Genomic DNA, 16363 nt, shown 5'->3' with positions numbered 1-16363 from the left:
ATTTGACTCTCAAATTCGGACCCATATTTCATTTTAAACCTTTTCCCGCCCCCCTACTCAATACTAACCCTTATTCTAGCCAAACATCCTTTAACTTCCAAAGATTCATTCCCCTTTAGTTTTCACCTGCTTTGAGTTTTACTTCCTCAAGGAAACCTCACTTGATTCCCTCTGCCAATCCAGAGTGGTCGCTTCGTGGTGTGAACTTCCATAGATGATGGTGCTTATATCAGAACCGAATAGTTAACCAAGTACGAAGGAGAATCTTGACCGGTAGTCGGCCTTTTATATTTAAATATCCCCAACTAGGTTTTCAGGTCTTTGAGAGCAATGGCCATGTCTTACCATCTTTGGGCCCACCAGAGCACCTCACACCTAGGTGGGTCCTCATTCGTCTATCGAGTGACATTGAGGACAACATGTGGGGCAAGTACTGTTTTACATTCTAGAAATGAGTTGTTCTAACTATTATCAACAATTTCATGACGGAGGCAGGCACATAGTTGAGTGAGAAAACCACTAATAGAAATATGTACCTCTTGAAAGAAATTCAGGTTTCTTTGTCAGTTGATTTCATTCCTCATCCCAAGAATTGAAACAAAGCTATTGTTTTTAACATTAAAATTGTTCATGATTAGAAAATTCCTAAGTGCAGGTTATTAATGAAAATTAGTAGGCATGAATCATTTAAATTATGAAAAATTGTTCCTCCTTACTGTTTCTATGTTTAGTTTACCTTAGGTGAATTTCCTGCATCTCCCCCAATTCAGACTACCATGTCTCTTTCCCAGCTGTTTCTGCAGTCTTAACTTTGTTTATTTTTTTGGAATAACCAAGTAGGGTTTTCTTATGCCTGTCATTTCTCTGTTCTGCGTCAAAACCATAGCAGTCAGTAATATTGTTATGTAAAATTTTATTCCCTTAGCGATTTTTCCAGATTGTCAGAAATCTTTGAAAGAATCACCCTCCTGTTAAATTAAGAGGCCGAGCACGTCTAAAGCCAGGAAATTATTGATAGCCTCCTAAGCCAACGGCAAAATTGTTTCTCGTACATTGCAATGAATCATTGATTTTTTTTTTCTTAAGTTTTTTTCTCCTGTGGAAAGATCTTTTTGCTATTTCCTCAGTGTGAAAATAACCCCTGGCATGTATATCATGACACTTTCCCACTTGGTGGTAACTTTAACGTCTAAAACCAGTAGGGTTTTTTCACTAATTAGATGAATATTTCCTTTCCAAATTCTTTAGTTAAAAACAAAAAAGTACAAGGAATATTAGCATTGCTTGATACAGGGGCAAAAAGAGTTCAAGATATGAGTGAGTGTTGGTTTTCAATCGCTGCGTTAAGGCACCTGACGCAAAATGACGCTCTTCAATTCTGTTTTTATGTTTTTGTCTTGTTTTACATCCCTGTCTCTGGAGAGGTTAAGATGACCTTTTTCTACACAGGATAAGACCAGATTGATGTCTGCATGTTGTACTTTTTTTTTTTTTTTAATGGATGGACGGAAAAGGTAAATTCTCTGAAACCAGTGACAGGTATCTGTGTCCAGGAAAGGCGATTTCCTTGGGTGTCATCTGTAGTGAAGTTGGACACACCCTATGCTCTATATGGAGAGCTGCTGATGTTTCTAGAATGTAGATTACTCCAGGATGACTATTTGTTTTTGACTCAGTGGGCCTAAGATTTGTTGACATTGGTGTCTGAGATGTATAAATGTTTCAGAAATTCTGTTACTACCAGGGATGTTTGAATTCCTCTTTAGAAACGAAAATACTCTGTATACTACTCAACTTGCAAAATCCCCTACCATTGGGGAAAAAAAAAAAAAGTGCTTCACCACTCTCCTACTGATGTTTGTGTAAAGGGTTGAAAGTGGTAGATAAAAAGCAGGATGGCCGTCAGGAATTGGAAACTGGGTTCATCGTCTCAATATTATACAAGAGTTGAGGTTTGGTCTCTGGAAGAATGTGCTTAAAAAGAAGCTGGAGGCCATGTGCAATTATCTACAAATGCTTTGAAAGTAATATTCTGAGACATTAGTTGCTATTTGCATAAAAATGACTCCTGTATTAAAGAATCTGTAAGGTGCCTTAAGCACTTACTTTACCTCTCGCTGCTAATAGCTGTTATTATGCAGTTCCACAGTGGAACTTTATTAGCAGGACAAAGCACAAATATAGGTGTGGTTTTTATTGTTTTTGGGGGGTTTTGTTGGCAGGGCCACAAGGCTTGCAGGATCTTAGTTCCCCGACCAGGGATCGAACCCAGGTCCCCTGCAGTGGAAGTATGGAGTCCTAACCACTGGACGACCAGGGAATTCCCATTGGTGTTATTCCTCTACCACAACCATCACCTTTTAGAATCTTGTGGAATTCACACAAAACACAATGACTTTTGGAGCTGCTTTTTCTTTTCTTTAGTCTGACTCCTTGTCTTACCATATTCCCTCTGTAATTCTCCAATGACTAAAAATTAGAGCCATAGTAACAAAGTGCCCATCGCAGACATATTTGTCAGTGACCAGCATTCTCTTGCTAACAAATTTAGAGCAGAAAAGAGAAGAGACAAGAAAAAGTTTGGACAATGTTGGTATCTATTTGAATTAAAATGGGGTGTAAATGAATATACATGCTTATTTTCTCTCCAGAGGGTTCAGGTGGTATCCAGGACAGTCAACATGTGTGGGAGAGAGATCAAAAATACAGATGTAAGAAAGAAGGTGACGAGGCCTGATAAATGTTATTTCATTCCTTCTAAAGAAAAATGCTCAGTAGACACATACGTCACATTATCTTTATAAAAGGAGATGGTCAGTCATGCAGCTGGATGGAAGCAGTTGGTCCAAAGAATGTCTTGTGGCCTTAGGCCCCTCATTGCTACATTTCTAAATCTGTTATCTTATCTGTAAAATAGGAATCTTTTATCTTAAGAGAATTTTTACTAAGTTTACTAAGTTGAGCTTACCTGTATGAAAATACTTACCATTGTACTTGGAACATGTTAGTAATCAATGACTATTAACTGAATCAGATTCTATGCCTGGCCTCAAAGAGAAGGTGGTTATTAGAGGGAAAAAACCCACACACGTCAGAACATTCAAAGGAATGCCCTTCAAAGTCTTTGCTCTAGAACATGCTATGCATATTCAAGAGATACTTACCTTGATGTATAGATATCTGTGTACAACTATATTCATCTACCTATATATCATCTGTCTCCCTACCTGCTTATTTGTCTCTGTGATAACCTCAATGAAGGCAAATGTTTTATAAGGGTGAATTTGATTTTTGAAAATGTTATCTGATAGTAGGTAAAGGACCACTCCCCAGGTAATAAAGTTTTTAGTCAAAAATAAATGCTACCGTAAAGTAATGAGACCATTGTCTTGTGGAACTCATATGTCTGAATATAGCTCCGAAAAAGGGTTCTAAAACTAGCTAGAGAAAAGCTACTGCAGTGGAGTAAGCCCATAGCTTCCATGTAGGGAATGCATTGAAAGACGCCATTGACTATAAAAGGCTCTATTAAGTATATTTATAATATTATATAACCTATATACTAGGTATTAATGCCAGGAATAATCCTTGAGGGAACTTTTGTGAGACCAGTCTAAGGACAAATAATGATTTGATGCTTGCAAACTTTGATCCACTGAAGCATTTTATTTCTATCAAGCACTTATTGTTAATAGTTTAATGGAATGATGTTCTCCCTCTTGCAGAAAACAGCTGTAAAACCACATCATTGTTATTGTGATGTTTTTTGAAGTGCACAATTACAGGCTCTTCTTCAATCTTTCAGTAACATGTCAAAATGAATCCCATGAGGGAAAGAACTTTATGTCTTGACTTGGGAGTCTGTGAAACTGAAGTTGATAATAAAAATGTATCTTTATTCTAGCTTTGTCACTCCTGGCCATGTGGCTCCAAGCAAATTTCTTAATTTCTGTTTCTTCTCGATTGATAGAAAATGAGAACAACACTAGTTCTTGCCTCAAATAATTGTTAAAAAAATAAAACGAAATAGTTTATACATATAAGATGCTTTGGTACTTGGCACATGAGAACTCATAAACTATTACTATAATTTTAGGCAGATCTAGATATGGTTCATTTTACATTTACTTTTTTGTTGTTTTTGCTGTTTCTGTGTCCCTGGGACATCGGTGTTTGGGTATTTCCTATGCTTTGAGACAAACAGGAGTATTCATGCTAAAACATGCATTCTTAAATGTATAAGGGCAAAATTCTTTGGGTTAGCAAACAGCGATGGTGTTTGCTGTTCTATTTATGGCTCTTTTAACTGTGAGGTGCCTCGGAGATCATTGGCAAAGTCTCAGCAATAACTAGCACCATTTTATCCTATAAAGAAAAAGCTGCAACTGATCTACTGACAATCATTAGATACCTCTTAGGGAAACACCCTCAAGATCTTTTTGTTGCATAGAATCTAAGATTTCTATCTCCTGTTCTATTGGCACATCCTTCTAACACACTGTAGAAGAATTGTTTATCAACTCATCATAAAGGAAATAGTGACTCTGCTTCTGTATCCAATTAACTTGTACCTGTTAAAGAATTCCCAGTTTATCGGTGGGGGAAGGGAACTTCTGTTTCCAAATGGTGTTATTAAAGGCCTCGAGGTTATATTTGTCTTTTCTTTTATCACATAATCTGCTTTACATCAAAGCTAATTAGTAGAGATGTGAAGAGATAATTGTGCCTTCATGATTAGAGAGTTTTAACCCTTTTGCTTTTCCTTTTGCAGGTAAGTGAACATGGCTTTGGGCACTGCTCCTTCCTTATACTTGCCGTCTGGCCTTTACTCATGTTGCCATTTTATGGACTAAAACTCAACAAGGCAGTTAAAAAGAAATATGCAGGTACTGTGGATACTATCGAAGTGTCTGTTCCAAGAGAGATGGTAAGTGTTTTCTATTTTAACCCTACCTGATGGTACCGAGGTGGGCAGCCCCACTCCTTTCTCCCTCCTCCCAGCAAAAGCGGCTTTATTGGTTTAGTAAGCATCTCTAGCTGGCATGGGTAAAAAAAGGAGATTCACTCTCAGGCCTGTTGGATATGCTTTTATGGAGGACAGTTTTTACCGAAAGCCTGAAATCATTTGGCATTGTTGGTGTTTTAAGTACATCGGTGTCACAGTGCGATGTATTTCACATCTGGCTGGTTTGGAATGAAATGTATATCGTGATACTACAGTGATGTAACTGCCCACGAAATGGTTTTTGTAGCTCAGAGAGAAGAAATTCTAGGCTGAAAGAGCCTGAGGTCCCACCCGAAGTAAAACAATTCTAAATTAGTAGTTGCCTAAAGTCTAGAGTATTATTAGATCGTTTTTTTTTTTTAATTCACAGTTCTAAATCAAAGAAGTATAATTGGAGTTTCCTTTTTAAATATTTGAGGACTGTATTTACTCTACTGTTCAAATACTAGATCTATATTTAGAAGGGAATTTTAAAGCATTCTAAGCTAAATAGGAATGTGAATTCCTATTCAATTCACTATTGAAAGGATGTACTGTCATTAAAAACTTTTAAAAGTATTAAGTAGCTTTTTATTATTACAGGACTGTTAGAGCTAAATCCTGTATGTATTTCCGTTGTCAGTTCCCTTGGAATTATAAGTATAGTGACATTTTTGCCTTTTTGTTGAAATTGGGCATTCAGTTTACTAGCTGGCCGCTTCTTTGTGTTGAGAATGGTAATGATGATTTTTTCACTCTGGTTAAAAATTAGATCCAGATACGCTATATTTAAATATAAATACGTGGTGGGTTTTTTGTTCTTCTTTTCATTTATTATTGGAAAACATATTGCATAAAAGTGTCTTTTTGAAGTATGCATTAGTGTGTTTTCAGGTTGATATACTTTGAAAATATCTGGATTCCTTGGCTTCTTGTTATAGCATCATCTGGAATAAATGAATAGAAATATTATTGTCGTTCCCTTTAGAAATTTCACTCTGTAGAGGCTCAATGTTATGAGTATTCCAAATGCTCACCTCTTTCAACTTAACTTTTTTTCTAAGAATATGTCTAGATGCTATATATTTGAGAGTGATTCTTTTAACTCTTAATTGCTATGCTACTATGACACTTTAATCTTTGGGGGATGATTATTTTAATAGAAAACAAAATTCTCTCTCAAAGCACCAAGTTTGGTACACCTGATACTTTCAAACAGCCAATTTCTAAATGCTGGATGGATGTGTGTCTAAATCTCATTTTATAATGGTGGTCATGTTCTTTAATGAAGTGTTGTCATTCACATTTCACAAACAGGGGAGCTATGGTTTATAAATGAATGTTATTCTCACTGATTTATTTGTAACGTGACTACTTTGACTGCTAATGGTAAACATCCTTTAAAAAAGGACGTAAAAATTGAACTTTCACAATGAGGCCTTCAGAGCATTGGACATGAGTTTCAGACCCGTGAAACCTTTAGTTGATCTTCTGGATTTTTAAATCTTGTATGTTGTAAGTCTTATTACTGGTTTATTCATCAGAAATGAAAACTTAATCAACATTGTGATTTGACGCAATAAACATCATATTATCGCTTCCTAATATCACGGATTTCACTGGGGAGCTCCCAGGCACACGAGTTTTCAATTCTGATTGGAAGCGGTCAGGTCTGCATCACTGAATTGCTGAAATCCAGAGCCTCGGACCTTGGGGAAATCCAAGGTTCTTTAGAACCTTCTGAGAAGCTTAAATATCACTTAAAATACTGAATTGTGTTTTATGTTTGGAGCATATGGTTTATACCATATCATCTCGTTTAGTCCTAGAAGATGCCCCAGCTGTCTTGGGTGAGCTTTCCAGAGCCTCTCTGGAATGGAGTGATTTTTATTTGCAATGTGTGTCATTTGCACAGTCCTTAAATGGTCCTGATGGCAACCAAGATGCCTTCCTTATAGGAGCTGCATCATTTTGGTGGTCTTTATTGCAGGACAGTGCCTTCTTTTATTAAAATAATGCCATGGGGTGGGGGAAGGAAATAGTTGTATTTGCGTATTTTTCTATGTCAGGGAGCATTCTTATGAGTTTCATTGTTGACATTTGAAAACATGAGGTAATCATCCAGTCCCTTTTCTGCTTTGCTGTGCTCTTCTAAGGAAATGGATTTGAGGGGGTTACTATGAATATGAGTAGTTACTTAACTACAAGAGGAAACTTGATACAGGTGTCTGTAGAAGCAGGGTGTTTTTGAGGGCTGGCTAGACAAGTTTGAACTTAACTCACGCAGTGAAACTCACCTTTTCACTGTGTGAACTGTGATAGGTGAGTTGATCTGTTTGGGATAATAATATTTTTTGTTGTTGGAAAATACACAGTTGAATTTCTATAAAATCAAAAGATTTTTTTCTGACTCCTTTAGCTTATTTCAGAGTTTTCCTGTATAGATACTAGAAACGTTGCCCCTCAGCCCCCCTTCCAAAAATTGGAGATTGTGAATCAGTTGACGTGTCCTCATTTTCTTCCCACTTCAACGGTACCACTGGACCCTGCCTCTGATAGACTTTGCATCATAGGTAACTGTACATATTACACATCAAATAGCTACCAGTAAGTTTAGAAATGTCAGTAAATATAAGGCTTGACTCACAATAGTGACAAGGAAGAATTTCAGTTGTATTTTCCTTGTAACTTTCCAAGAGGAATAGCTAATGCTTAATTTGAGTGATAATTAGCCCTCATGAGTTAAATATTAATGACAAACTAATGGAAAATCTTAGTGGACAAAACAAGAAGAAATTAACATTGAACAAACTTAATATAAATTAATTTTTTTAGTCTGTAGGTAAAATGTCAGCCCTTTCAAAAACATATTTTATATATCTACCTCTTATTTTCAAAGGTAAGGCATTTTTTTAAAAAACATTTTTATTGGAGGGTAATCGCTTTACAATGTTGTGTTAGTTTCCGCTGTATAACAAAGAGAATCAGCTATATGTATACATATATCCCCATATCCCCTCCCTCTTGCGTCTCCCTCCCACCCTCCCTATCCCACCCCTCTAGGTGGTCATAAAGCACTGAGCTGATCTCCCTGTGCTATGCAGCTGCTTCCCACTAGCTATCTACTTTACATTTGGTTGTGTGTATATGTCGCTGCTACTCTCTCACTTCGTTCCAGCTTATCCTTCCCCCTCCCCGTGTCCTCAAGTCCGTTCTCTACATCTGTGTCTTTATTCCTGTCCTGCCCCTAGGTTCATCAGAACCATGTTTTTTTTTTTTTTTGTAGATTCCATACATACGTGTTAACATACGGTATTTGTTTTTCCCTTTCTGACTTACTTCACTCTGTATGACAGACTCTAGGTCCATCCACCTCACTACAAATCACTCAATTTCATTTCTTTTTATGGCTGAGTAATATTCCATTGTATATATGTGCCACATCTTCTTTATCCATTCATCTGTCGATGGACACTTAGGTTGCTTCCATGTCCTGACTATTGTAAATAGAGCTGCAATGAACATTGTGGTACATGACTCTTTTTGAATTATGGTTTTCTCAGGGTATATGCCCAGTAGTGGGATTTCTGGGTCGTATGGTAGTTCTAGTTTTAGTTTTTTAAGGAACCTCCATACTGTTCTCCATAGTGGCTGTATCAATTAACATTCCCACCAACAGTGCAAGAGGGTTCCCTTTTCTCCACACCCTCTCCAGCATTTATTGTTTGTAGATTTTTTGATGATGGCCATTCTGACTGGGGTGAGGTGATACCTCATTGTAGTTCTGATTTGCATTTCTCTAATGACTAGTGATGTTGAGCATCCTTTCATGTGTTTGTTGGCCATCTGTATATCTTCTTTGGAGAAATGTCTATTTAAGTCTTCTGCCCATTTTTGGATTGGGTTGTTTGTTTTTTTGATATCTAGCTGCATGAGCTGCTTGCATATTTTGGAGATTAATCTTTCGTCAGTTGCTTCATTTGCAAATATTTTCTCCCATTCTGAGGGTTGCCTTTTCGTCTTGTTTATGGTTTCCTTCGCTGTGCAAAAGCTTTTAAGTTTCATTAGGTCCCATTTGTTTATTTTTGTTTCTATTTCCATTTCTCTAGGAGGTGGGTCAACAAGGCTCTTGCTGTGATTAATGTCATAGAGTGTTCTGGCTATGTTTTCCTCCAAGATTTTTATAGTGTCTGGCCTTACATTTAGGTCTTTGATCCATTTTGAGCTTATTTCTGTTTATGGTGTTAGGAAGTATTCAAATTTCATTCTTTTACATGTAGCTGTCCAGTTTTCCCAGCACCACTTATGGAAGCGGCTGTCTTTTCTGTATCTTATACTTTTGCCTCTTTTATCAAAAATAAGGTGACCATATGTGCATGGGTTTATCTCTGGGCTTTCTATCCTGTTCCATTGATCTATCTTTCTGTTTTTGTGCCAGTACCATACTGTCTTGATTAATGTAGCTTTTTAGTATAGTCCGAAGTCTGGGAGCCTGCTTCCTCCAGATCCGTTTTTCTTTCTCAACATTGCTGTGGCCATTCGGGGTCTTTTGTGTTTCCATACAAATTGTGAAATTTTTTGTTCCAGTTCTGTGAAAAATGCCATTGGTAGTTTGATAGGCGTTACATTGAATCTGTCAATTGCTTTGGGTAGTATAGTCATTTTCACAATATTGATTCTTCCAATCCAAGAACATGGTATATCTCTCCACCTGTTTGTATCAGGTTTAATTTCTTTCATCAGTGTCTTATAGTTTTCTGCATACAGGTCTTTTGTCTCCTTAGGTAGGTTTATTCCTAGGTATTTTGTTCTTTTTCTTACAGTGGTAAATGGGAGTATTTCCTTAATTTCTCTTTCAGATTTTTCATCATTAGTGTATAGGAATGCAAGAGATTTCTGTGCATTAATTTTGTATCCTGCAACTTTACCAAATTCATTGATTAGCTCTAGTAGTCTTCTGGTGGCATCTTTAGGATTCTCTATGTATAGTATCATGTTATCTGCAAACAGTGACAGCTTTACTTCTTCTTTTCCGATTTGGATTCCATTTATTCCTTTTTCTTCTCTGATTGCTGTGGCTAAAACTACCAAAACTATGTTGAATAGTAGCACTGAGGGTGGGCAACCTTGTCTTGTTCCTGATCTTACTGGAAATGGTTTCAGTTTTTCACCATTGAGAACGATGTTGGCTGTGGGTTTGTCATATATGGCCTTTATTATGTTGAGGTAAGTTCCCTCTGTGCCTACTTTCTGGAGAGTTTTTATCGTGAATGGGTGTTAAATTTTGTTGCAAGCTTTCTCTGCATTTATTGAGATGATCATACGGTTTTTATCCTTCAGTTTGTTAGCATGGTGTATCACATTGATTGATTGGTGTATATTGAAGAATCCTTGTATTCCTGGGATAAACCCCACTTGATCATGGTGTAGGATCCTTTTAATGTGTTGTTGGATTCTGTTTGCTAGTATTTTGTTGAGGATTTTTGCATCTGTGTTCATCAGTAATATTGGCCTGTAGTTTTCTTTCTTTGTGACACCTTTGTCTGGTTTTGGTATCAGGGTGATGGTAGCCTCGTAGAATGAGTTTGGGAGTGTTCCTCCCTCTGCTATATTTTGGAAGAGTTTGAGAAGGATACGTGTCAGCTGTTCTCTAAATGTTCGATAGAATTCGCCTGTGAACCCACCTGGTCCTGGGCTTTCGTTTGTTGGAAGATTTTTAATCATAGTCTCAATTTCAGTGCTTGTGATGGGTCTGTTTATATTTTCTATTTCTTCCTGGTTCAGTCTCAGAAGGTTGTGCTTTTCTAAGAGTTAGTCCATTTCTTCCAGGGTGTCCATTTTATTGGCATAGAGTTGCTTGTAGTAATCTCTCATGATCTAGTCAAAATTCCTAGATAAAGCATTTTGTTATTTTAGTTGAGTTGAAGATATTCTGTAGTCATTTAAGAGAGCATTTGAAATGTGTCTTTTTTTTTTTTTAAAAAAAAGGACTACTTTTCATTTCTGAACATTCCCTCTTATATGAAGAAATGTGATCTCCTTTGGCAGCACTGTGGCTTGTAATATGGAAAGAAAGTGAGTTCCTTAATGTAGTTTGCATTCGACTAGGATACAGATTAGAAGGAGTTCTCAGTGTTGATACCTTAACGCTGCCCTCTGCCCCGACCTCCTGTCTGCTCTCAGGCCCTGTCCTATCCACCTGCTTCCTCCTTGGCTTACCTAAAGTCAGAAGCTCTTACAAACGTTGATTTGGGCTTGCAAATTCCCCTATTAGTAACGAATACTTTTGGATAGAGAAGCCACTTTGTTTTTTGATGTCCTCTTTTCTTTTCCTACTTTTAAATGACCCAGTGTAATGATTACATAATTAAGTTGAGACTGTAAAGTCCTGGAAGGCAGAATATTTATATGGTTTATTTGCATCTCTCAAGATAGTATTTTCAAATAGTAATATTTGTTTACTAAATGGGTAAAGTTACCACAGTCATCTAATTGAGAAGTGCTATATTATGTATGTCTGTAACAGATCTCAAGGTGAGAACTTCAGTCCTTCAAGGAAAGTTGTTAGAACCCTCTAGAGCAATGATTCTCAATCTTTGGCGCTGTAGGAATCACCAGAGGTATTCGTTATAAAATGCAGCTTCTGAGATCTCGCTGGTAGTGATTCTGATTGAGTGGATACGGGGCAGGGCTCAGGAGTCTATTTAGAACATTATTCCACTTGCTTCTCTGCTGGTAATCCTCTTACCACAGATGGAGAATCGCTGCTCTAGGGTCCTTTGTCTCAAAACCGTACTGTTTTTAATGCTGTTTCAGTGCCTGCACTTACTGTTAGGGTAGGACCTGAGAATTGGTAAGCAGTTCAATAGCTTTCGGAACCTTATCTCCCCCCGCCGCTGCGTGTGTGTGTGTGTGTGTGTGTGTGTGTGCGTGCACATACACACAGGGTATCTGGTATCATGTTATCTGTGTTTCAGATATATTCCCAGTTCCTTCCACAAATTGAAACTCCTGTTTCTTCATCATCCATAGCTAGGTGTCTCCAATAAAAACCAAGAGACTAATTTGAGGTGGGGTATGCGTGACTGGTGCGTGTTCCATGTGTTACCCCTTCCCAGAGTGCAGTTTACAAAAGTCAGATGAATAACTCTCATGGTGAAAATTTAGCTAAGAAGACAGATTTGGAGGACAGGCGTGCAGGCAGAAATGATTGCGTTCAAGGATCGTTCTTTTTGGAACTATTCCAATCATACCACCTAGGGAAGCAAGATCACCCATATCTATAATGCTATATTATTAGTAAGTAAACCAAACCAAGATGGTAGCTTTTTCTGATCAATAATATATGCAACCATATATACAAATACGGAATCATGATGTTGTATGCCTGAAACTAATACAAGGTTATATGTCAATCACGTTTCAATTTAAGAAAGTAACAGATGGTGCAGCAACTCAGCTAATTGAGTCAAGCTCTCCGATTTTTGATGTGCCATGATTGTTTTATAGTGGATAGCATTTAGTTAACCTAGATGTTTCTGTATTCTTTAAAATCGGTAGGTATGAGGGTGGAAGGGATTGTGGGAATCCTGGCTGGAGCAAAACTGTCCTTAGGTTGATCATCAGTGAAGCTAAGTCGTGGGGACATCGTGCTTAATTATACAGTTCTCTCTATGTTCCATGGGTTGGAGATATTTTTTAGTAAGACAGTAAATTAAAATAAGGTTTAAGCTTCTCACTAAACTTGGTCCAGCTCTCCTTTTTGCTGTCTTGGAACTAGTCCCTCAGAAAAGGAGCATTCTTATACTCCCAGGGCCCAGCTCCTCTGCAGGCCAGGCTTACACACCGCAGAGCTGAGCACAGGAGGGGAAGACGTACTAGTGTTAGGAGAACATTTTGTTTTAAGTAGAGTGTATTAAGGCGGCGTTTTCCTCCCACATCTCTCATTTTACTTTGGACAGGAAAGGTCAAACCAAATTGACGTTTGGATGTTTGTTTCAGTCCTTGATGATGAGATTTCATGATGTCAAATGAATTGTTCATAGTTTTCAAAAGAGTTGAGCTTTTTAGTCTTTCTTTTGACTATTTATGAAAAAATATATTGTGTATATAACTAATAGTATAAATCATATATTTTATAGAAGAATAATTCCTAAGAGGTGCCCAAACGCTGCTGACTAGGAGCTATCTAAATTTCTTTTTGGCATGGCATATTATAAATAAGATACCTGTGGACTTTCGGAAACGACTGGTATGGCTTTTTTTACATGACCTTTGCAAGAGAGATGTATATTTTTGGTCAAGTACCCAGGATGCCAATTAATCTTCATGAACATATATAGGCTGCTAGACCCTGTGAGGGCAGGAACATGTCTTCATTTGTCTTTTCTCCCCTGAAGCATCTTGAGGACAATATCACAGGGACCTTGACTACGACAACAAATAAGGGCACAGTGGTTAAAAGAGATGCCACTTTACCATACTGTGATTAAGAAGATGACGTGCCTAGATTGTTTTAATCAATCACTTGGTAGGACAAGTATGTATTCTTTGAAATCAATCATTTTCATTGGGTTAGTGTGAAGTAATTCTAATATCTTTATCCTTAACATGGCTGTGTTGATCTTTTTATAAATATATTTGTAATTGGCCACATTGAAATTTGGTATTTTTAATAACATACAGTAATATCTAGTTCTTTGCATGGCAGTCTACCCAGCAAAATCAGGCAAGTCAGTTAATGATGATGGAATGGCATAAAATGTTCAGTAAAAGAGTTAATGCAGGACTTCCCCTGGCGGTCCAGTGGTTAAGGCTCCGTGCTTCTGCTGCAGGGGGCGCAGGTTCGATCCTTGGTTGGTGAACTAAGATCCTGCATGCCGCATGGCATGGCCGATAAAACAAAAAGAGTTAATGCATGCATTGCAAAATGTATTATTGTAAAATTAATCGTAAAAATAGGCTACCTTCAAATTTGCAGTTTTCTTCCAAAAGACTATTGTCTAAACAGTAATACATGCAGATTCAATATATTTAAAGAACGACACATTGTGAAGAAACAGTGCTTCACAAATGAAAGTTTGTTTTCTTATGAAATTCTCTTGGACCTCAGGAGTGTGTGAAGAGCAATTATTCTAATCTCACATGGAAGGTGAACCACTGCCTATAGTTGAAGGAGAAAGAAGGGAGAAAAAGGTCTGAGAGTAGAGGTAGAAATGAGAGGCTTAGGGAAAAACTGGAAGAAAAAAGAGATGAGAAGCAACTTTGGAGGTAGAGGTTGTGGGTGGATTGTCAGGAATCCGACGATGATAATGGATGCTCCCACAAGGGGAAGGCTGTAACGCAGATAAACCTCTAAAAATATGTTCTTTTACTGAGAGATGCTGGAATTTCTATTGTCTGAGATGGAGGAGTGAAATTGTCTTGATTTGTAGCAACCATGTTTTATCTTGCTGAATTTTCCATGCTTTGCATGGTACATCTTAATCCCTATATTATCGTTTAGGACAATGCTTTTCCAACTGTGTGCATGAGAATCACTTAGGTAGTTTGTTAAAGCTGTGAAGGGGACCTGAGCATCTGATTTAAAATAGATGGCTGCAGTGCTAATCAACTGAAACTTTTTAGTAGGTGAATATTATCACACAAAATCCCAAGCAAAATCTCACTGTTCTTTATAAGCTCCTGGAGAGCCATGTATAGGAATACCAAAATGAAATAGGAACAAAAGCTTAATAATCATGTATACATGGAGTTCCCTTGTAGGATTTTGCTTTCTACATTTTTGTGCTTACTTGTATCACAAACTCAGATAACAACCTGCACACTTGGCTTCCTGGGACTTCAGTGCGTACGTCATCTATTGTTGACTTTTGCAATTTGAGTATTTTTAAGTGTACCTGAGTAAGTACCAGGACAGTCGTAATCTCTGAGGATGCCATTGAGAGGGTTGATCTCAGGTGCACATTGATTACAAACCACTTGGGCCATTTTTTTTTTTTCAAAACCTGTGTTGTATTCAAAAACAGAAACAAATTCTTCTTGCGACAAGTCCTTTCTCAGGGAGAACTGAACGTGGGTGGTAGTCTGTCTAAATGGTGGTGAATTAGGAAGAGGAAAAGATGTGGTACCAATGGGTGAGAAATAAAAGACTCAGGTCCTGTTCCTCCATTTGCTTCTCAGCCCCCTCCCAGTCAAGCACTTCAGCTTTACCCACCTTGTGTTTTTCTCCTTTGTAAGTTAGGATGATCCTTTTTTTTTTCTTTTGGTCTCAAAAGGTTGTGCAAGGAATACCAAATGGAACTTCAACGAGTTTATCTTGGAAGGAAGGTTCTCTCGCCTGTAGGATAATTAAAGTTGAACAAATTGAGCCATAATAATAAAAAGGAAAGCTAATATTTATGTGGAAGTTTTCCTTGAAGTCATTTTGGAGAAAAGTGAGAGATTAAGTTTCCCCAGAGATAGAATGCTATGCAGGTTTCTAATTATGAAGAAATAATAATTATAAAGAAATAGCAGGGACTTCCCTGGTGGCACAGTGGTTAAGAATCCACCTGCCAATGCAGGGGACACGGGTTTGAGCCCTGGTCTGGGAAGATCCCACATGCCTTGGAGCAGCTAAGCCCGTGCACCACAACTACTAGCCTGCGCTCTAGAGCCTGCAAGCCACAACAAAGAAGAAGCCACCGCAATGAGAAGCCCGTGCACTGTGCAAGGAAGAGTAGCTCCCACTTGCCGCAACTAGAGAAAGCCTGCATGCAGCAACAAAGACCCAACACAGCCAAAAGTAACTAACTTAATTAATTTAAAAAAAGAAATAGCAGAATACAACTAATTTTGCCTTGCTTGCTTTAACAACAGTTTGTTGGAGTTTATCTTCAGTTACTTGGTAGCAACCAAATTGCTCAAAGCATCGGAAAGAGCTTCATTCATGATTCTGCCATTAGAAATATAATAGCGTCTGGGGAGAGCTATGTTTGTTTAATACATGGAGAAGCAAAAGGAAATGTTTCTTAACGTCCCAGTACTTGTTTGAATTGTAAGCACTGCTTGATATTGAGTTACTCAGGGCAGCTCTTGGGTTCAGTAGATGACTGGAGACTGGAGAGGACAGCCATAAGAGTTCCATGGTTCCATGTTGAACCTTGGTGGTGTCACTACTGGTCCCTCTCCAAATACTAAATCATTCATCAGGAGAAGCAAAGACTCATTTCTGTGGGCATTCATTCACTCATTCATTCAGTATTGAGCTCCTTTATGTGCCAGTCACCATGCCCACCCTGGTCATATAAATTAGGAGCAAGCAGTTTTGTTATTCTTGAAATCTGGGGGCAGAAGGGGGGCCCAAGAAAAGAAAAAGAAAAAGAAAAATGGAAACAC

General features: G+C 37.9%; 1 protein-coding gene across 3 annotated transcripts in view; it reads left to right on the top strand.

Annotated features, from left to right (window-relative positions):
• The window catches only part of ANK3 (ankyrin 3), a 677213-nt gene that overhangs the window by 222024 nt on the left and 438826 nt on the right, over positions 1 to 16363 (top strand). For 2 of the 3 annotated variants that reach the window (XM_029244863.1, XM_029244862.1), the window contains exon 2: positions 4772 to 4927. The exons of the other annotated variant lie outside the window; for it this stretch is intronic. In XM_029244863.1, coding sequence (XP_029100696.1) covers positions 4772 to 4927 — 156 coding nt within the window. The remainder of the gene's footprint in view (positions 1 to 4771; positions 4928 to 16363) is intronic. 3 annotated transcript variants of the gene reach the window in all.

Source organism: Monodon monoceros, unplaced genomic scaffold (genome assembly GCF_005190385.1).
Source record: "Monodon monoceros isolate NGI ecotype Baffin Bay Population unplaced genomic scaffold, NGI_Narwhal_1 Super_Scaffold_4, whole genome shotgun sequence".
NCBI lineage: Eukaryota > Metazoa > Chordata > Mammalia > Artiodactyla > Monodontidae > Monodon > Monodon monoceros.
Note: the sequence above shows the minus strand (reverse complement) of the source record. Positions and strands in the feature narration are given on the sequence as shown.